We start from the raw sequence: 23,035 nt of genomic DNA on the forward strand, positions 1-23,035 counted from the left end.
CAAAGTGTAAAATCTTGCTGTGATATGTAGTGGTTGAACATACCCCAAAGTATTCAAGGGGTTGCACTGTAATTTGTAGAACGGTATACGTGTTTTAGAGTTGCATTAGCTCTGTTGGAAGAATGACAGTGAACTAACGAATATCCAAGACCAGAATTGCGTTTGCTAATCTGATCCTTTTACGGCATCAAAAAGGCATCTCTTGGTCTCACAGCACGCGTGTATGGAACGAAATTGCGGGCTGTATTGTTGTACAGCTGAGTTGTCGTCAATTGGGGAGGAAGATATGAAACACCTTCAGGTCTTTGATCACCGAAGTTTGAGAACCAAAGCTGGAATTGGCTGGATTCAGCGAATTCTGAATCAGGTGATCAGGAAACGGATATTTGATGAAACAGAAAGCACTTCCTTCAAAGAATGCATCCAGCGCTGCAAGCTAAGGTAGCCAGGACTTGCGTTTCGAACGTCAAGTTTCTGCCTGCTGAGAAGACAGGTATTTTTTATGTACCCGCTTCAGAGTAACGGAAACCTGAAGGTGGAGAGAATTAGACATGACGAGGAAACAAAGGGTGTCACGAAAAGTCTGGGTGTTGATGTTGCTGTTCCTCTTCCAGGTGTAGTCTACATGACCTTCACTGTGCTTATTTAGAGACACTGAACGAAATGGCTGCTGACCGCTTTTGATTTCTGTCCAGATTATCTGACTGATTTTTGGAGGCCTCAGTGCTACTCGCCTTCCACAATGGGGACCGCGTGACCCCCACTGCGCCTGACTGGAGACACTGCAATATATGGCTGCTAACTGATTTCAGTAGCGTTCTTTTCGTTAGTTTCTACAAAGACTGCCTGAATGAGTGTTTGGAGGTGTATGCACCACAAAATAATTGTAGTAAGGTAGCACCATGCCCCTTCCCCGTCCACATTTGTTCTTTTCTTCACAATAAATCTTTCAAATAGATCATAGTTGTAGCATCGGTTTTGAACGCTGATGTCATGCTGTCGATGATGACAATGATGATGGTGGAGGTGTGTTTATTATAGGTTAGCGCTAGTCCTACTGTGTTGAATCTCTGCCCATTGCATGGCTTTACTCAGGTAAACTGACATAGTTGTATAGCACCGAAGCCCCAGTGTTTTCATCTGGTGTTACTGTCAGTGATGATGTTGATGAGTCTGGTCTCTCGACCGTTTCGTGTAACGTGCCAATGGTCACGAGTGGCTGTTTGATAATCCGGGTGTGCGATTTCCTGGCCGACTTTTCCTTACCCACTAGATTACTGCAGAACTCAGGCGCAGTTGATATGACAGGGTGCCAACCATAAAAAACCAAAGAGGTGAGATCAAAAAGCCTATTGATCTGTCACTCAATAGTGTGTTCTTGGGGACTGAACTTTGTGGCACTGGTGAGTGAGCAGTGCCTTTTGTGAACAAACAGTAACCACCATCCAGTCCCGTTGCCATGTCATCCGAGAACGTCTGACCGCACCGGCTTGCCTCTGTTGAAGTCTCTGAGGCTGTGGCTTTTTATCACTGCTACGGGAACTCATGAACTCAGGTCTGGGACTTTCCCTTGTCGTTTGCTGTTGAATTTAATGTTTGATGATGAGCGCTTCGACCAGTCACTCAGGAGCAGAAAGACAAGGCTTAGATAAATTGTACAACATTCTGAACCAAACTGTTCCATGATACGTCTGATAACGTAAAACGAATCAGATGATCTCCTTTTTCTCTGTTCGGCAGCCATTAAGATGCATGTTAAACCAATCCTATGGTTGTTTTTTGATCAACGAACTATGATTCGCCAGGAGATGTAACATCGATTTTTTCCACAATCTCGACAACCCCCTAGTAGGATGATGTATTAGCGTAGGCCACCAGTGTTCGAACGTCTAGTGGGACAAAAACGTTTTTTTCTCTTGGGGCAGAGATGAGGATGTTCATCATGGCGGATATAATGTTGCTGCTGGGTCCAGAACGTTCAGCTGTGAGACTTACCTGAGTCTTGAAATATTTATTATTAGTATTGTACTGTCAATATTTCCATTACTTATTATTGTTGTTGATGTCCTCCAACCACGGCTCGCCTCCTTAGCTTCAGATAGGGTCTGATACTGACGCGGTTGTGACTTAATCTTAGGGCTTTCTCTTGAATTCCTCCTCACGTAGCTGGACAACCGATTGCAATCACAAACTCATAGAATGTTGTTTCAGCTGAGGTTGAGGTCTGATCCTTCAATGACGGGCGAGACTCGTACTAGAACTCATCAATATGCAGCGCACTCCAGACAGTGCACATGATGGCGCTTAGAATTGGATGTTGGCAGAAGGCCGTCTGTCGCCGTGTTTAAAGAATGAACTTTTGCCACAACACCGTAATACTCATGCGTGAACAAAACAACCAACTCACGACTGACTGACAGTGTCCCGTTTGAGATAAATCGAACTAAACTAAGTTTCAGTGATACAAAATAAATCAAGACCGGATAAGTAGAATTCAGTTTGTCTGGGAATGCGTCCCATCAATTCGTAATGTTATAATACCCTGATTTAACGGGTGGCTCCGCGGAATCGTGGATCATTCGTCGAGCAGATCGACTTAGTGTTTAACATCAAAGTGGGACATAAAATAATAAAATAATCGTTCAACCGTAATACTCCTCTGATGTCTAGTTGCCGTGCCACCTGAAGGAATCTGCTGGGTTGCCCAATACCAGACAGAAACAGAGATGTAGAGGTTGGGTTCGAACCACGGATCTTCCGGTCAGTAAATTCGTTCTGAGCCATCTCGATATATCAGAAAATTAGTTTTGAGTAAGCTGTTCATCATTGTCAAGTGTGATGAACTGTCAAAACCGAAGAATATACTAAGAAATCATAAAGTGTGGACTTATAAGACCGTAGTTAGGCTGTGCACTTGTAGCCTGTTCCCGGAACTAGAGGAGGAAACACTAGCGATTTCACCTGGTTCAGTAATTTTTCTTTCCTACTGCTACTTTTATCACTTAATGACTTTGTTGGGAAACAGCTTACCCATCGTTGTTAGGTGCTGGCTTTGTTTTGGAGTGGACTCCTAGTTAAGCAATACCTCGAATTTGAAGAGAGTTTAAATGCTTCCGAACGATGTTTTGTGCGTTGCAGTTCAGCATACTAGCTTTCCTTTTTAGCTGTCACTATGGGGACTGAAAATCAAGTGAAATCCACGTATCCTCTTCACTATTATGCTTGGAACAACAATTACAGTGGTTTGGAGGAGCTGCTTCAGCAAAAGAAGGTATGGGTTTGCATTTTATGACCTGTTATTTCCACTATTAGTACGACATTGAAATGCTGGATCCACACGGGCGCACGCCGCTGATGCTTGCAGTTGTTTTAGACCACTTGGAAGCTGCCAGGGTGCTGCTGCGTCATGGGGCCAATGCATCGTTTGTCTCGAAGTTCTACTGGTCCGGTAAGTTGTGCAAGTTGTAAATCGGAAACTTTGTTCACAATTTGTAGCCCGAAATAGGTAATATAATGAAAACTTGAAACGTATCGAATAGTTTTCAGCAGCCTTATGAGTAGTACGTTCCATCCAGAAATGCTTTCAAGTCAAATGGTGAGATGACGGGAAACGACTGACTCAGATACACTAAAATATCCATGGGAACATACATACAGGGACACGACAATTTCGAATACAGTTGGGTAGAGTGTTCTGTTGAGTTGTGCGACGACAGTATTAGCAAAACTGAATACTCCACTGACGCTGTGGCCGCCGAAGATGAGCAGACGCGTCTGCCATGTACTCGCGCAGATGGATGATTCGTCATGTCAGATGCGCTTGGCTTCCTATTTTTCGTGTATTTTGACAAAACCAGTCGTGGTAACGCTCATTCGTTTCCTGCTTTTACTGAATCCAATCACTGAATCGCTGTGTACTTGCATTCACATTCGTACGCTGCCAAACAACTAGTTTTAAATTAATAGTCAGTGTGTTACCAAAAGTGGTGTGTTATAAACGGAAATGCAGACCTAATCTGATGTTCTGGCAAACAAGGAGTATATTATTAGGTTTTAACGACCGTCTTAGCCTGTGATGCTATGTCCGGGGGCCTACTTCAAAAATACACGCCGTCCAACTTGGGGGGGGGGCTTTTAGTATGTCTTCAGTAATGTAATTTAATAGAGTGTCATCGTTTTTGCGAAGGTTCTCTTGTCGCGCGTACTCTCAACCCATGTGTGCAATGAAAAACCGTGGTAAAAACCGCTTGGTTATGTGAAGTCGAGTAAATTCCTGAAGAAATACAGTGCACAGCTTTAGAGTAAATATTAACATTTTATGGCTACCCTAATGTCTATGAGTTGCCGAAACTGCTGCGATTAACGCTGAAACCAAAGCGTTCCGGCCAGGAGGGTGGGATTTGATTTATCTAAGTTTTATGTTTCCGTTTTGCTTTAGATAATACTTTAGAGGCATTATTTTTTGTAAACTTGGTAAATTGGAAGCCAAATAGCAGAGATTGTTTCATAATACCCAGAGATCGTTTGAAAAAAAACGACTTTGGATACTGATGTTAAATGACTTGTCGAATGCTTATCAAAGCCGTTAATAATGAAAAAAAGGTGCACAATCTCTTCAGCCACAGTCGGCTTTTCCATTTTCCGGGAATCTTAAAAGAAAAAATCTGTTAACATTCGTGCTGTAGTAGTAGTTGCTGCAGCTGGGGTTTTTAAATAATCTATCATGTTTTGGACAGTAGGGTCCCCCCAGATGTGGTGTATTAGGTAAACTGCCATTTTTTCAACAACTGACAAGCAAATCTGACAACAGAACTGAGCGCCTCTCATTGGTCATTTGTCTTCACAAGTGGCTCCCTATACTAACAAGAGGATATTTACCAGAAAGCATAGCTTAGTAATCTTCATTCCTGGGTCTAAATCTTGCAAACGAGCCCTCTAGCATTCTCGCCTTCGATCCTTTTTCATAAAATAAACGCGTTTCCTGTTTTTGCTACCTCCAGTCTGAGTCTCGATTTAGAAAATGCTCATAAGTGAAACACAGCATTCTTCAATTTAAGGATATATTTAGCGAACATACCCAATCACTGATCGTCAAAAGTATCATTCAAGTCATCGGTATATGTAGTAAAACGGGAATTCGTCTCCCTTTTTACGGGGCGTTGAGGGTTCTAATAAAGCTGCTGTTTAATAGATTGCATTTCTTCCCTAAGGTTTTTTGACACTGTAAGCACCACTCACTGGCTTATGACGTGTGTTCATTTTCGTGTGGTCATACTTCAAGGTATTATTAAATTTTCCAAACTTTGCTTCAATTTTCACGTTTTTACTGCTTGCTCGTTCGGCCAGACTACCCATTAAAAATACTGAAGATATTATTTCGCCCCACAAAAGGATTATGTCTGCATATGTAATATGCCTCAGAACGGTAATATACCTTCTTTGAGTCATGTGGTCCATGCCTCTTAAGTATACACCCTGGCAATTAAATAGTCTCATTACAACACTACATTTCGCATATTTCCCTTCGTTATGATCCTCATTTTAGCTCATAAATGTCATGTTCTGCACTTTGAGTACTCCCTCCAATAGCAAAAGCATATAGGAACTAACCTGTTTCCTGGCTCAGCGGTCATTTCAGTTTCTTACCTGTCGTGGCTTCACGGCAGTTGTGCGTAAAAGATAGCTTCAGCACACCTTCAGGTCCAGATCATTACGAGCGCAGTCCATCGATGAATTTAGGGCAATGTGCATCATCGACAAATGTATAGCTACAACTAGCATAATGTGATGTGTCCTGGTTTTTGGCTGTTTGTAAACAGTCAGCCACCGTTTACCTGCATAGTGATTGTTTTTCGTGATTGTTGTTCGTCCAAATCTTGTGCTTCACAGTGGCTCAGGAAGCAATCGCCACTGGAGATCCACAACTCGTAAAGCTGGTTCTTGTTCATCGAGATGCTCAAATTGTGCGCCATCAAGCTTTGATAGTGTCGGATTTACTTGGAAAACTGCGCGAAGCACCGGACTTCTACATAGAAATGAAATGGGAGTTCACTAGTTGGTGTAAGTCTTCGGTCTTTGCTCCCCTAAACATGTGTTTCATACACGCTTTATGTCATTCTATACTGTGGTTTTGTGTGATCAGCCAGTGCTAGGCTTGCTGGTTATAACTCTTGATGCGAAATTCGATACAATTCAACGTCATAGAGTCCCTTCGATCCATAACTCGCTGAAGGTCATCGACAGTAGGTCAATTTTTACACTTTTATGGTGAATGGTGACTGGTCTACGGATTTTGAAAACAGACATTACGGTGCCCGAACTTTAATGCCAGCATTGATCAACGCGAACACTTAAATTGGAGTCTACGTGGTTCTCCCGGAATGTTGCGGAAAACCTACAGGACAAAGCGTGCAACCGGTCTTTCTCTGTCTTGTGTGGGGTAAGATCCACTGATGCACCGGATTACGGTAGGTCACAGGGAGACCGTCTCGATGGTTCTGTCCTCGTCGAGTATGATGCTCATTTGTTTGTATTCCAACACTAGTGAAATGTGTGGTTGTCTCGTAAGGGGTCGTACGTCCGCTACTTTCCATGTTTGTACTCGAGTGTGTGTGGCAGTTAGGTAGCTGACAAACATCGGATACGAATTTACCTGTCAACAGCGGTGAGACCGCTGAACGTCAACACGCATTTGTGGACAGGCAGTTTGCATGGGGCTGGTCGTGTTACCTTATATGAATTAGTGGTCTCGGTTTATACTCGTGGGCCTGAGATCGATTGGTAAGCACTCAGGGGTCTGTTGAGAACCGTCACCTGTCAGTTACCTTACGTTCCAGTGTGGAACTGCGTTTTCTCCGATATGTTTTCACACTGAGGGCTTCCAGGGATGGTCAAAAGAGACTGGGTGATTAGGATTTTATCGTTTTGGAGAAAAATTGTAGAAGCATGCGACTTTCCACTAGTAATCGGAATAGACTTATTTAAATAGTTAGAGCCCTACGCCCACTATGTGTCGCTGAGAGACTCAGATGCTCCTGTCCTTAATGATATTCTTCAACCCAGTGTACGGCATAAAAACCTTCACCCCCTACGTGTCAGTTGGAACCGACGCAGTTTTCTTGAAATAATGCCACTCATATGGTTGACGAAATCCCTTCGACAATCCATCACCAGTTTCCATCTTGTTGGGCCTTGTTAACTATGCTTGGTCTCAAAAATTCCTTGCAAGTAGTGCTACGCGAAGAATACTCCGATATTTTGAATATCGCCCTGTTGAATCACGAGGCTGCTTTTGTGCGTCATGTTTGGCTGTGGAATATCATAAACGAGTTAATGGACATATTCTCTTGTTAACATAGGCTTAGTGTGCAAATGAGTGTGTAACTTTGCTTCAGTACTATTTGGTGTTGAATTGGAAAGTGCGGTTGGCACAAACTACACCAACCTGATGTGTCACAAGAATTGCGAGGCCGGTAGTAGGTTGGCAAGACTTCGTCAACGAAAATAAGTGTTGCATCGTGGGTCAGCTACGAACAATGTTGCCGTGAAACATTTTTCCGGGAAATTTCGCCGAAAATTCGACTCGGAGCTGAATAAGGCACACTTTGGGGGCGTTCCCAGTTTACACATATTCCTTGAAGCAGGCTTTTCCCGGGAACGAATTTTGATGTCACTTATTTATGAATTTTCTAAGTCTCGTTTGCGTAAGTTTAAGTTATCCCTATCTTGCCTTTCGTTGTTTTCATTCTGCCGGTATTTAGATAGTAAGGGGCGCCATTTTCCTTTCCATGTATTGATTTGTCGTCAGATCCGTCTAATTATTCTCTTCCTTCCTTCTTTCCTTCTCACGCCTTCAGTACCGCTGGTCTCGCGCATGTGTCCGGGCGATGTGTGTCGTGTCTGGAAATGTGGTCCGAATGTGCGTATCGATACAAATTTGATCGGTTTCAATGGTTCCGCTTCGTGGATTCGAGGCCACCTGAGCTATATTTTCAGGGTTACTGGTAAGCTGTAAACTACCGATCAGCCAGTATGCGGTTTCTCGAACTGGGCGTACGTGTTCGGTCACTACGGAGCCCGTTCGATAGTGACATGGGAATCGCGTCGCTTTAATTCATGAATCTTGTGACACCGGATCAAGGCCTGTTTCCTCGTGTTTTTTCACTTAATTATTGTATGGCATGAAACGATTAAAGCGAAGACATAATAGAGCTACACACAGTTCCCCTTTGTTTCGTTTTCTGGCTGGCTGAGAGTGATAACTGTTTTCGAAAATCCACGGGATAACTGTCTGTTCATCATCCAGAATGGTGAGGATGTGGTGGTAACTACCAACCGAACTTCTGGAATGTTCTTCATGTAATGCAGTACACGAACTTCCAGTGAATCTTATTCTTCTGAGTTGAACACCTCAATGGCATATCGTGACTTAAAAATCCCTTATAATTTAGGCCCCCGTGTTTACTTCAGCCCGATGGTTAGTGTATACATAAGTTGCCAAACCTCCTCCTAGCTCATGAGTTGCCTTCGAATTACTGTGACTAGTGTTGACACCGTATCTCCACGTGGAGACAATATTACGAAATCGCCACAATAAGGATGACTTTATCTTTTTTCGCCATAGACACTTCCCCCCAAGTTGAGCGAACACTTTATCAGATGACGAGAAGCACGGTTTGCTACTCATTAGGGGGTAGTCAACGCTGTACATCCCACAAACTCCACAACCTTAACTTCCGATTTTCATCTCGCACTTACCTACATCATAGCAGTCTCCCCTATCTCTCAATCGCGCCCCTCAGCTTGTACAACCTGAAACTGAAACTTCGAGAGGCGACACCTGGAACGATAAACTTTTTGTTTAGCTGATGAAAACTTTTTATTGGTTAGCTATCGAATGCCAACTGATTGCCTGGATGAGTGGAGGTGTGTGCACCTGAGAATAATTGTAGCCAGCTTCCCCGTCCACTTTTATTGTTTTCTTCAGAATAGGACTTTCAAATAAATGGTGGTTGTACGGCAGCGAGGCATCACTGTTGAACATTGATTTCATGTTATCGATGATGATGATGAAGGATAAGCGGCATCAAGCATACATCATGTCTATACGCTTTTGATTGTCCTCGACTGATTGTTCGACTTTATAGATGTTCAGTGCTGTAGGCTCCGGCAAACCGTGATGTTGATACACGGAGAGGCGAAAGAGGTAGCTGCAACCTAACTGCCACCGGCAATTTCGAATTCTGGTGCCAACCGGTTTACTTTTTGGCACGAGTATTTCATCCCAGCTGGTATTCTTTAGTGAATAATTGCCACCTTGTCGTCCCCCAGTGGGTATTTCTGTTTAATATTACGTTCCTCCGCTATCCTGACGTCTTTTGGTTCACAGTAATTCATCCCTTCCACAGGAATGTCTCATCATCATATATGTACAGATATGCAAAATTCATCATGAGCCACTTGATATCCATCTGTTCCTTGTTCAAAAGAGGACTGAAGGCATGAACGAAACTTTCTAACATTCCAGCCTATCGAAAATTTGAGGGACTTGGTTGCATTCAGTTGAATGTAAAATCAACGTAATTTAGCGCAAACCGTCGGCTTAACGTAACTAACTCGTACCGTCCATCGTCAGATCGTTTAGCAATGTGCATTGGTGGCAGTTTCAGCCACCCATCTGGTTCCAGAGAGTGACACGTGCAGACGTTGATTTTACTGTGGCCTCATAGTGGTCAAGGTGAATTGTTTTCCCCTGATTATTCCGCAAGTAAGAATAGCCCTGCCTCATGTTCACATCAATCAATCGTTTTCGAACTTTATTACCATTGACTTGCCCTGCTTTACTCTTCATTTCGACACACGGCATATGTATGCCAATACGGTTCCTATTTTTTCGTTGGTACCGTATTTCCCGTGTGTTAGTCCAACACAATATCCAGTGTCACTTAACCACACAGCTTTGTCATTTCAACAAGTAGCCTTCAGGTGATGTTCAAAATATTTCCTGGTATTCTGATTCGAATGTTACCCGAAAGGAGGAATATCAGTATTCTCATCTCAGTTACTTGTTTGGCCTCACAAGAACGCGTTTCCTGGTAGGGAATTTTATGTTTTATTCAAAGGTTCACTTAGGTATATGTTAACTCGATCCCAAATCAACCCAGCTTGCCCCTAAATAAGCTCGTTGTCCACTGAAACCTCTACATTTTTCGGGGAGGTTACAAGGGGCTGAGGACTATTGCCTATTACCTTCCGCATGGATTATTGGAAATAGTAGTCTGTATGCGCCCATGTGTAACTGGATTTTTTGTACGCCATTTACTCTTGGCTGGTTCAGTCGGGCGACTTCAGTCAGTGTCACTTGCTCCTGTGTGTCCCGTTTCCTATCGAACATCGTTTCCGTTTATCTACAGGTGTGGTTGTTTCCTATTCAGTCGGTGTGACTGAGTGACATTGGATTGACAGGCAACTGAAAATGTTGAGCTTTCGGCTTGAAGAGCAACAGTTGACAGTGATCAATATCCGAGAGTCATGTGGATATAAGTCTGTGCACATTTTAGCATACGGTGAAGTCTGTTAATACTAACCAGGTGCTAGTCGTCTCATAACTTACCCATACACGTTACACCTTTTGTTCGATAACACGGGGTCTGAGTGGTGTGTTGATTCGGCAATATAGGTTGTGGGACATGTGATCAGATTTCACGGTCAGTGAACATGATCGCCTGATTTGGCGCGACCATCAAACGGCACTTTCTACAACTCCTTCGTTAATCGTTGTTGGTGTGTTCGCTGTGCTTGGCAAGTAGGCTGCAGGCGTTTCATCGCTTTTCAGTGGTGCGTCGGTGGGTATAGGCCATACGCCGAACGACGATACAAGGCACCGATAATGCCAACTCAGCGAAACGCTTGCACGCGTCGCTAAGCTCAGCCAACAGACCGAAAACCATACATATCACCGTACATCGTGGTACGTGGAGTGGATAGCGGATGGTAGGCAAGCGTCAGTATAGCAAGCTCACTTAACTACATTGTTTATTTCCTATTTAGCTTTCTAACCCGGAAAGATTTTCCTGAATTCTTAAAGTTATAATCAAGCTGCCATAACTAGTGACCCAGCGTTAGTTCTTAATGTGTCTCAAGACTCGTGTACTGGGACCGGAAAGTATATCACTTTGTGTTTGTCTGGAGAATAGGATTGGAGTATTTGAGGCCGGCTGTACTAAGTCATGGACAGCGGGATCTGCTGTTCTCAAGAGTGAACAGTACATGGTTTTCTGGCATGACACGATTCAGGACAAGGATATCAAACCTTTCATTCCACGCTCGGATTTTTCAGAAACATCACGAAAGCTACTAGTTTTTCTAGAGAGACCTGTAAGGTACTCGACTGCATAATTTTCACTTCACGGGTGTAGCTACTATTCCTGAAGTTCACGGCGAATCGGAAGACTTTCGGTCATCGTCGGGTCTAACTTCGAAATAGAGTGAATTGGAAGCAAGTCCGGAGCTAATAAAGCTGCTTTCGGCTCGTAGCCAAGTCACAGGTCCCGCCTTTGAAATTTGCTCACCGTCTTTTACGCAGTATCCCACTTCACGTTCGTTATCAGCTAAGCCAGAGTTTACTATATTTTGTGGATACTTCACGATTTATTGAAGTTTTACTGATGGAAATAATTATGTTTAGGTCTGTACCTCCTAAAATCATGACAGTGATGTGAGTGCGAAGATAAATGGTGTTAGATATCCCGATGCTGAACGTGACGTACGCTCACAGAAAGTGTTCATACACAATTAATCAGGTACATTTTTATCAGCGACTCAATTGACCAACCTATTTTCACTTTCTTATCAGAATCCTTCGTATGTTTTGCTTCTCACTGGCTTTCTGATGACAAGTTTCATTGACCTCAGACGAAATTCAAAAATATTGTCGGCTTCCATGAAATAGGCCCACTACATCTACCTTCCACGATCCCCTCGAAACAGTCACAAACGCCTTTTGAGAAACACAATGAGACTTTCTAAGCCAGAAATTTCTAACAGCAAAAATCCGTTCCGGTTTTATTCCGAATCACTTTTAGAGGCCAACTGATCTGCCGATAATACCCGCCAGACTTTTTACATTATCTGCTTCGGTATACACCTGTCTATTTTAACTTCGGAAACTTTCCCTTGGAAAATAATGGGCTATCACGAGCACACGGAATCGCGTATCGCTCTGATGATAGAGCTAGATGTTTGGTTTTAGACACTACTCAGACCCAAAGTAGCATAAGAGGTGTCCCACGCTACTTACCTGAGCATTGGTAACCGTGGTAGCGGTTTTTTCTACGTACTTATAAACCAGACGTAAGCCTCAGGTGTGGTTAGAAGGATGTATCTAATGCGTTTCTTCCCTTATTGAATGACTGAATCACGTGCTTTGCCTCGAGAGGTTATTCGGAGTGTGTCAGGCTACGTTACATAGCTCCATAGTCCTGTCCACCTAACAAGATGTTCGACCTGAAACATGTCCTGAGAGGTAGCACTGAGTGAGGCTTCTTCCATCTTCCATGCCATGTACTGTGCCCTTTTTCCGGTGCCATTCATCAGCGTTTTGCGTTCCACTATGTAGGTTGTTTTTCTGCTAGTCAACCTATCCTTCCTTAGCCTCAGTGTTTTTTGGCGTATTTTTGTGATACGGGTAGGTTTATTTCCTCATCCAAATAGCCCTCATCTACCTACAGTGGTCCTAGGTGCTTGTTCTTTGCTGACGTTAATGAACTGCCTTCCGCCATTGCTCTTAGTAATTTTCTATTTTTCGGAAAGCCCACTTCCTATCTCTTTTGCGTGACAACTTGAAAGGTAGCCTTTAACTCGACAATGCACCGTGTTATCAGCCGCCCAAATGGCAGTATGTGAGCTAGGCGAATTTCCCCCGTTAACTAATCCAACTGCAACCCATTTGTTCAACTTATTGATCAGGACACACCATTTCGCAGTCGACAACGTGTACAATCTATTTCTCGGTACTGCTAATGTTACGAGACCAGATGGATCACGTGCCACTCTCGTGCAACCTGTTACCGAACCATCATGCCGGACAGGCTCACCGATGTTCTGTTCCCATCTTTCCCCTTTGTCTCTGAACACTCATAGAATTCCACGCTTTCTGTCGTGAGACGTCGTGATAGACTTTTTACTGCTCGGTATTCTGTCTAATTACGATAAATTGTTTAGTGGATTGGAGTGTATCCAAATAACGAGTTGGCATTCTGAACCTTGTGCAATTTGGTGTCGTTTGTGTCTTCAAAGGATATCAGAAACACGAACCTAACTCGTGTTTGACGAACTTCAGGATGTGTGCAACTAAAGCCTACTGTTCTTTGTGCGACAATAAATCAGGTCATTACTTTTCTGTGTGCGTTTCGATGTCTGAGACCCTTAACTTGTTTTTTCAAGCTAGTCAAGAGTTCCCATGCCACTTAAGTATTTCATCTCGAAGACTACAGTTCGAATAAACATCCCGGACTACTATATCACTACCGGTCTTCCTTACTCTTCGTGAACTCCGGAAATTTTCATTTCGGTGCATTAGTTACTGTACCTTAGCATCATTGTCATCCTGGATTGCGACACTGGTGTTGAACATAGGTTACTCATAGGCTTACAACCTTACTGATTTAATTGGAGGGAATCATAGTGTTTAAAATCAAAGTGAAGTGTATGGCGCTTCCTTCGTGAGTGATTTCAGAACTTTCAGATGCAGTTTGCTGCGCAGTGACAAAAGTCACTTATTGGGTCAAGGGTAACATACACATAAGGTAAAATTTAGATACACTGTAAAAAAAAATAGGACGATACCTGATGACATCAGTTCGTCAGCTCGTTGTCCTGCACTGGCTGCATACTTCACCTAACTGATAAATTTGAACAATCGTGAAAATGATGGTAATGCTAGCAAATCCAACATCCGGATGAGTCAAGTACACACGGGAACGCACTAACCAAAATACTGGGCTAGGCACAAAGTAGCAAAGGTATTCCCTCAATTTGTCAGTCACTTCATCAACCCCTTCTCATCAGCGGAATATTCACTATCCTACTCCATCCGTTGCCAGTGTCATCTTGGGTTGAAGAAAATAGCATGGGTCCAAAATGCGAAACTCATCGATCATAAGGTTGTTCGTTATGCTTGCACTCATATAAGCCTCGGGTCTTTCAGTACTTAACAAAGTATATTGTGTCTTACATACTGTCTTTACTCTCTTCTTTCAACAAACCACTCGGCTTTCAATAATACAGATCAGATGATAATTTAGACTTAAATGGATACAGGCATATGACGTTTCTATTGTGTGGGCTTTCTATTCGGTATTTATGGGATATCACAGGGGATTGAATGTAGTGGTCACTGTATTTCGATAACTTGTCTCTCTTCTTTCTATTGTCTGGATATTTTGTTTCTCTGAAAAGAACGTCCATCCGTATTTTCTCCAGATAACGAAGCTGTAATGGACGAAGTAAACCACACCGATAGGGTGATCTACCGGCACAACATTGCCCTAACCGGGCGCGCTTCTGATCCGAACGGCACGGGACCTGGAACCGGCGCAGGCGCGGCTGCTGCTGCTGCAGCTCAGCTGTTCGTTCGGGAACCTTCGGATGAAGCAGTTGCCAGCAAACTGACACAACCCATCTTCGTGACCTACCTAGATACGGATAAGATAGAGTTTGAAAAGTAAGTTCCTCCCTCTCATTATTCTAGTAGTTCGAGTCTGAATGACGCATGAAGAAGGTATGCATGTTAATTGTGGACACTTCCTTTGTATCATCGATCACTATGCATAATGCAAGCCACTTGCAGTATAGTTTGGAATAATGCAGTAGACGAAACAAACAAGTTTCTGACCGAGATAGGTCGATTTTTCAGGCTGACTGTTTTTGTTTTTGGGGTCGTAACTGCGCACAGTGTTGGTGGGTTTTGGTTGTTTGTCATTGCCCCACAGCTAATGTGACGTTACTGTCCCAGCTGTCGTTTTGGCTGGTCAGGGGCTTGTACAAGCTTAACGATCGATTGACCAGGTTTTTTAGTTTGGGCGTGATATCCTCTGGCTGGTTCAACTACTGAAGCGCGTTCGCATTACCTTCGATCTATCCTGTCAACGCCTCATGGCAATCTTAGATGGAAGATATGTATAGTAAAAACTTTAACTTTATCATGAGATTCACTCCTTGGGTTGTCTCGTACGTATTACATGTAAGTTAGCAGCCGGATTAGTGCGGCTAAAGTCAACTCGCCTTAACCGAACAGACCACTGCATGCGAAAGAAAACTTTCTGGCTCTCATTCGTATGTCCAGCCCAACATTTGGTGTGCTGTATGCAGTGATAGATTTCTCCCAGTGGTCGTTTGCACAAAGTTCTTACCGAGTCTAAATTTGGCATGCTCCCGGGAGTTTTTATGGCTGACTGAAATAGAGTTGTGCACAGTGATTTACCTTCTAGGGGAAATCAATACACCGGACAGCAACTCCTAAATTCCACCTGTCTTGCACTGTCATCTCTCTGAAGAGAACACTCCATGCGAGTTCGCGCAACCAATAATCAACTGGTCCACCTAGTGAATATTTTAGGTTGTTTAATCACCCAAAACGTTCATTTGTGACCAAATATGGCCTAGGTATACCGCAATCATGTTTTCCACTTAGCGGTTTAGACAACAAAAACTTAAGGGTCATTGATAAGATCCTCTCGGTAGCAACCTCAGTTTGAGTAGATGTATGTAGCTGGTCCAGTTTTATTGGTCCGGCCTAATTCAACGCGGATAGATGTATCAGATAAGTGAGTTGCTCTCATTATCTGTCTGGGTCATCCTGAAAAATACCCTCACTTCTGCCATCTTCGAGTGGAATAACTATCCTTTGGAGCTTTATCTGTTTCGGTAACATTTGTTTATTGTTCCTTACTCTAAGGTAGTGAGCTTTATCCAACTTGCTAACGGCAGATCAGATGCTGCTTTCTTTTAGCAGAGTGGAAGCAACGGAGGGACCCGTTGAGAGTTTTGATATTTGGGACTGCATTCGCTGAGTAACCATGTCACCATAGTTAGGTTAGTACAAAGCCATTAGCTCAGCTGGAGGACATGGGTTTTAAACCTGTAGGTAACAGCATGATCGCAAGAAGTGAACAAATTGATAGTGACTCAGCCGGAGTTAAAATATTAGCAGTTAGCAAATCCACTCAATGGTAAGGAGCGTTCGAATTCGTTTCACTGTGGTAACTCGGGTCGATAGTGAAGTCTTGCAAGGGAGGTTAGTGAACTTCAGAACCGACTAACGAATGAAGCCAAGAACGCTGATTTTATCATTAAAGACTATTCAGATTTATCCATGACCAAGAACACATCTGAATCCATGACTTGCTGCCTTGGTACTCCCCAGGCTTCCCTTAAGAACTGGTGACTGTTCAGATAACCCAGTCTGTGGGTTTGGTCTGATTGTCTGAATAAGCCAACCACTCGTTCAGATCAAGTTTAGTTTCCAACAACAAAGCTCATTTAGGGAAAATTCTCCATACGAGATTGATCCCGGTCGGTCCCACAAGTGTCCTGTCTGAAGGGTAATACCTAATTTTGAAATTCTTCGTCTGGCATCATAAACCCTGTGGATTAATAATCTTAACACGTACACATTACATATATTGTTCGTTAAAGGTCGTACAACCTAGAATCCGGTTCCGTGGATTATGGAATGGATTAATGTTACTGGCGTTTCATCAGAAACCCAGTCGCCAGTTCTGCAGAACTGATGACAACTCACTGCCGGCACTTTTGAAACTTATCATTTTTGTCCGTTAAATGGGTGGGTTACCAGTTTTTGCAGTTGACATACATAGAATTCCACTGTGATAGCAAGATTTTTGCCGTCACTGTGCAGGCTGTGACCTGTCAGTGTACACTGAGATTCACAGCCTGAAAAATCACTGCAATTCACGGTTGATTTCTCTCTAGAAGGGAAATAACAGTGGCTTAGGCTTGCTGGTTGTGGTCCATGGCATAATCAGTGGCGTCTTTTGTCCAAGCTATTATTTTTAGCGTTTTGGTTACCATCTACCCTGCGCTTCAGCAACAACTGCAACTACCACCACTACCAATTTGCTCGCCACTGGGAACTACTACCACCCCGACATTGCTGCCAACCTCTGTGTTGGAAAGCTTGTTCCCGTATTATTTGCTTGACAGAATACTGAAACTTTAAAAAGACTGCATTCGGTATGTCGTTTGTGCAAGCAGTTTTCACGGTTGAAAGTTCCTCACACAACGCGGGTTGTATCTGAGGTGTAGTCACATTGTTTCTACGGGAATCTGACTAATTTTTGGTGCTCATTTGAGTTCTCTTGTTGATTCAGCAGCATTGCGAGAATCACCCCCAGTAGTTGATCAGGACTACTAAGTACCCGCTTGCTAACAATTACTTATACTTGGTAACAACGAATCATGTGCGGAAAAAAGTGGTTTAATGGAAGAGAACCTTCCTTTGTGTAATACCTTCAAATATATTGAAAACTAAATCGTTCGGCTGTAGTACTCTTTCGGTGCCTAGCTGCCATGCCAACGGAAAAGGGCACGAGGGCTGGGATACTGCCAAGTTTTCGAAGCCTAGACGGGAACAGTCGAGAACCACGAACCTTTCGGTCCGTAAGCTGACGCTTTAACTACTAAGCTTACTCGACGTGCGGCATTCATTCCATATTCACCTCATAATTGTCACAGAGAACTGTAGATGCTTTCGTAAATCTGTATTCGAACCCCAAACAATCTTAGTTGCCTCTGTAAACAAAATTGAATTTACGTCACCCATCTGAGGCTGTTCGATCCGCTTTAGTGCTAGGAAACCTGGAAACTGATCAGTTTATCTGACTGTTTGTTTGGATGTGCATTCATTCAAACAGCAACCTTATTTTTATTGATTACCACAGGCCAGTGCGTTGTATTTTTCTTGTCCTCTTCAGGTTACTGACGCTTTCCTCTTTTATTGCCGCATTCCGACTGGTGATAGCGTCATTTCACATCGGCTGCTTTCCAACCTTAAGGACAAACAAATGGGAGTAGCCGAATAGGCCATTTTGTCTCAGACTGTCAACACATTCTAAACTGGATTCGAAGGTCATATCGAACGATTCCTCTCGTATTATCCCGTTGACTTGCTAATTTGAAGGGGCCACAGACTCGGTTGGAGAAAGCTGGCAATTTTTTATCGCAGAAATCGGAAAGTGATTTTCTTTGGTCAACTGTAAAAAATGTCATGGACGGACATCGCGTTTGTTTCAAAATTAATATTTTTGGGGTATCTGAATGGGAGAAGCAGGTGTCATTTTTCCGAAGCACGATTAGGCAGTGCATCACGCTAGTACAAGTGTTTATTCTGTGCTAGTATGACTCGCGCAGCAGATTCTTGACTTCTGCGCATAATTTTCATCTGCATACTGTTCACCCAGATGCGCGATCGAGGCCACACAGTAGCCAATGACGTATATCATGATTGCCTTGTATGAGGTTGCACGTACGATAGGATTCAAATGAGCACCATTCCATGACACAATGAGGTGTGTAGTCTCAATATCCCATGCAAATCACTGAATCCATTCCCTCGGTTCCCTTCACTTCTATTCATCTGTTCACTGAGTGCGGCGTATTTCAAGTCGGATATCGATTGGTTGAGAAACTCAGCTCAACGTCAAATTGTCCAGTCACTTTATGAACGATGCATTTGATGAGAGAATAACAGCTCATCTGCCACTCAGTTTAGAGTCTTTAGAACGCTACGTCCAACGGAACAAGATGGAGTTGCTAGGGCACTCTCTTAGAGTGTTAACACGTGTAATGGCCTTGAGTGACCTAAAAAGTGCTTCACTCCCATATTTGAAACATTGAATGTGCAGCGCATGATTAGGCAGATCGCATTTGGAGTTACTGGTGTGGTGTAGTGATAGTCATTTATAGGGAAAAAGTTGGATCCCCGCAGACAAGCTGACTGGGCTTTTAACTAGTGCGAGTTTAAAAGAAGAGAAATATTGATGTTTGAGATTTACCAGGCTTTCCGTGTTTTCGGGAGCCACTTTTGTCACACGACCAAGTCTTTCTTCTGTACCAAACAAAAAATCCCAACACTGTTACGCACGAGGAATAACAATCTGTTTTAAATGCGAGGGTTTCTTCAGAGTGTGTCTCATTGCTAGGTTCACCCACCTGCATTCTAGGAATAGGCCCCAAAGAAATTATGGCACCTGATAATGGTACGCCTGTGTGGGCCGAACAACACCCTCATTATTGTGGATGAACTGAAGGCACCAGTCCCTGATATATGAATTAACTTGGCAACGAAAATCTCTAGGAAACCGAAGCGCTATCTCTTAAATATTGGGACTAAATAGCTCCGCATATCTTTGAGATGCATTTGTTATCGCGTTTATTGGGGACCAAACGAATGGTGTTTTGCATCCCCTTACTGTGCAACATAATGTTTTCTGAGCCATTGACGTCTGAATTTGACGGCAACCATGTATTTAATGCACATCAGTCCACGGTTAGGGGCGACCAACAGAAATCGAAAGATACTGCGTTGGTAGCGCTTCACACGCAGTCTTTACACATACCATCATCTACGTGACGATACATTCAAGCCGTTGCATTTGTGCGTAGGAGCCCTTGCGTGGCCTTTTTATCTTTCTATTTACGTTCTTCCCATTTCTTCTGCAGAAGCAAGTCTGGTATTTGGGGTTGGCGTACCGATAGAAAGGAAACGGTGAATAATCACAACTGTCAGGTGAGCCCCCATAAAAACTAGATTGGTTCGTTTCTAACGGTTAAACTCTAATCTCTTCCCTCGTAAGCCATGATTCGAATTTCTGTCTAGCCCCCATACTACCTTTTGGCGGGTATCTTCAACGTGGTCTCACTCCCGCTTCTAGGCCCGTAATCATTAAGTCAATGAGTCGATGAATCATCGGTGTACCGTAGCATGCGTGCCCCTGTACTCTGTAGATGATTCACATTCCTCACCTTCCCAAATCCATGCCACACTTCGCCCCAGGTTTACTGTGCATCAAATGTACAGATTGTGACATTGCGCCGTACTGAACACTTGACCGAAGAGAACCTGCGTGATCTTAATCGTCGATCAGAGGAGTCTGGCGGAACAGATCGTACGGCTGCTGGTGGGCCAACTGATATTTTCTTCCCTGGTGCTGGACATGTTAATCCGCTCACTAGTCTACTGCAAACGGCGGCTACTGAGGCCCGAGATAAACCGAATTTGGATGCTTCACATGTAAGTTCATTCACGAATTGTTTTGCATACGTGTGCGGCTGTTTTCGTGTTCACATTTGACCTGGTCTACTGGTTTGTCTAGCCAGTATTTGTGAGAGTTATTTAGGTCAGAAGCTTGTTCATCTTAAGCTCTTTCAGCTGCAACTGAGTTCACTTGTGTGTTTCCTCTGTCAACGCCCATGGCATACTTCCTGGAAACCTTACAGTGCAACCTTGAGTCGAGTACACAGCAACACACACAGATTCACCAATTAGTACCACACGACGACATATTTATGGATTCACGGACTGGTCTTTTATCTGACTTTTCCATTACACCACTGGACAATTTTTCTTTATTCATTGATCTGTATTGTCTCAGTAGAATAGCCATTTATCCTAGTGCTTGTTCAAATAACAGGAGTTGGGCCGTTAGCACTAGAGTTTGTTTTAGTTCACCTTGAGGATAGCCCCACTCTTTCGACGGATTTTTGATTAGTTTTTTGGAGTCCCAACTATCTTGCGCAACACTAAGGTGGTAAAACTACGCCCTTTGTGTGGCATCGAAGCTGCCAATTTCGGTCATGCTTGGGGATTCAACCCACCGCCGCATTAGTTGACGATCTTTCATCCACAACCCGTTGAGTGGGTATTTGCCTTGGATTTTCACTGTTTACGGCCGTGAAACACTGTGAAGCTGAACGTCAGCTAATGTGCTTCACCATCTCATTACTGAATGAGATGTCCCTGGAGAACATTCACTTGATTGAAGTTTACGAGTTGAAGCGCATTGCGCGAGTAAACATGTCTACTCAGTTTGATTTACGTAGTCCCACCACGTTGTGTATGCACACCTAAAACGGTTACTCATAGACGGTGCTCGTGCAACATTGTTCCCATCTTCGAAAAGTTCTTGTGAATTTCGTGCGACACCTGGAACGACCAGCTTTTTCTCTTGCATCTAGTGACATTACTGGACCAATGTATCCGGATGAAATCCTAGAACAACAAGAAGGACTATGTTATAGTTACGGGTTTCGGTTCAATTCGTCGTACAACACCAGAGCACTGATTTATTTGCACACATTCTGAGATTTTTCGGCTTGGGAAGTTACATTGGTTTAGGTCGTGAAACTTGTCCTCTGGAAACCGTCGTCTCTGTGTAACTAAATAGGCTGACACTCCGAGATCGTTGTGTCCCCTCAGAAGATTATATAGAGATCTACGAGTGGGCCCCTTCACTATTACCGGCAAAGAGCAGGGTTAGCCAAGTTTCTCGGTCTCTCTCGTCGTATTTTAACTTCTGTTTGCATGGTAAAACGAACGTAATAATACAGACTACCTGTAAAACAAGTATGTAGACGTGTTAGTTGGAGGGCACATTTTGTAAGGCTAACCACTTGCCTCTAGTATATGATACCGTTCCGGAGATCTTCTTAAGCATCGTTAATCACTTTCTTAGTATCTTTCGATTTTTCGTGTTGTCAAAATGGACAATATTTGGGTCTAGAAGATCCAATCACTACTTTCGTCTTCAAAACGTCTGTAACGGTTTTAGGCTCTCAGCCCGCTTGAACTACTGCTAACTGTGCCACCAAGAGGATTTTTAGCCACAAAGAGAAAAATGTTTGGGTAGGTTGACCTAAAGGTGCACTTCAGAAGTGAGGGGGCGGGTTCGAAAGATAAAGTTATGGCTTATACATAGATATTAACCACTGTTCTACACATTAGTGCCAGTACATACTACTGGACGTTAAAATATCATTTACTGTTTATCCTGCAACCTAGATATTATAGACCCAACGTTGTTCATTAATTAATGCTGTCTGCACAACTCATCCAAACCGGTTTATGCAACCGAAGTAGTTAAGCTGTAACCTTTCGCATCCATTTCCCATTTACCAACAGTGCTTACAGGGATCGATATCAAAGCATGTATTTTAGTATATTTGGCCCGCTTAATTAAAAAGCTTGTAGCCATATAACCCTGGGTCTACTTACGATAAGCGCTTAGGACACCTTAGGTATTGTCCTGCCAAAAAACTCACGGACATCGTTCAGGCTTTTATCCTTAATGAGAATCATCAACAGTGTACATCATCATTCCCTAGAGAGCTTCGAACCCGTAACTTTCCTGATACCGGCTGAACACTACGAATTGCCGATGAGTAATGTGATTGAATTGCATATTCACAAGGACTCCCCTGAGAGGCCGTCGTCATCATCGTCATCCGCGTTAAAAAAGCAGTGCAGCAACCAGGCATTTATGGGGCATGTGAATTGAACTGCTCAGGCAATGAATTTGTGACAGTCGTCTTGTCTAAGTGCAAGGTCATAGCTCTAAGCAACCACCCGTGGCTGGGTAGCAGTGTTAAATTACGGATCCGAATCCTTGTCAGGGTTCGTGAGGTCACGCTTCTGACAATCCATAAAGGTGCTACAGTTGTACATTGCTTCTCATCTCTCCCGTCTGAGTTAAATTTACTTTACGAGATGATGTTTCCCAGTATTTACCAAATAAGCACAATCGATCCTAACAATCTTCCTCACCTAATGCATTGAGTTGGTATACGCTGACTTGTCGAGCATTCTGTGCAGCAGGGCATGCTTACTGCTGTGGGTACCAGAAAACTAGCCACAGCGAACAGATGTCAAATTATCTTCTAGCTGCTTGAAGGCCTCAACATTTTCAGCATAGCTGAATCGTTCATTCTGCTCAGCAGATTATGGTTTAATTCATCACAA

At 43.3% G+C, this 23,035-nt stretch overlaps 2 protein-coding genes across 2 annotated transcripts in view; one reads left to right on the top strand and one right to left on the bottom strand.

Annotated features, from left to right (window-relative positions):
• Positions 1-798: 798 nt before the first annotated feature.
• T265_08506 (hypothetical protein) lies at positions 799-9,052 on the bottom strand (the record flags this gene model as incomplete). The annotated part of the gene is made up of 3 exons (XM_009174327.1): positions 799-996; positions 2,656-2,784; positions 8,936-9,052. The coding sequence occupies 3 exons, from the start codon at positions 9,050-9,052 to the stop codon at positions 799-801; spliced, it is 444 nt and encodes a 147-aa protein (XP_009172591.1).
• Positions 3,173-23,035, top strand: part of T265_08507 (hypothetical protein) — a gene marked incomplete at both ends in the record, with an annotated part of 28,162 nt that continues 8,299 nt past the window's right edge. Inside the window, 7 exons of the mRNA XM_009174328.1 lie at positions 3,173-3,271; positions 3,313-3,448; positions 5,890-6,060; positions 7,857-8,003; positions 14,482-14,722; positions 19,741-19,807; positions 20,075-20,311. Coding sequence (XP_009172592.1) covers positions 3,173-3,271; positions 3,313-3,448; positions 5,890-6,060; positions 7,857-8,003; positions 14,482-14,722; positions 19,741-19,807; positions 20,075-20,311 — 1,098 coding nt within the window. The remainder of the gene's footprint in view (positions 3,272-3,312; positions 3,449-5,889; positions 6,061-7,856; positions 8,004-14,481; positions 14,723-19,740; positions 19,808-20,074; positions 20,312-23,035) is intronic.

This window comes from Opisthorchis viverrini (assembly GCF_000715545.1).
Source record: "Opisthorchis viverrini unplaced genomic scaffold opera_v5_222, whole genome shotgun sequence".
NCBI classification, from domain to species: Eukaryota; Metazoa; Platyhelminthes; class Trematoda; order Opisthorchiida; family Opisthorchiidae; genus Opisthorchis; species Opisthorchis viverrini.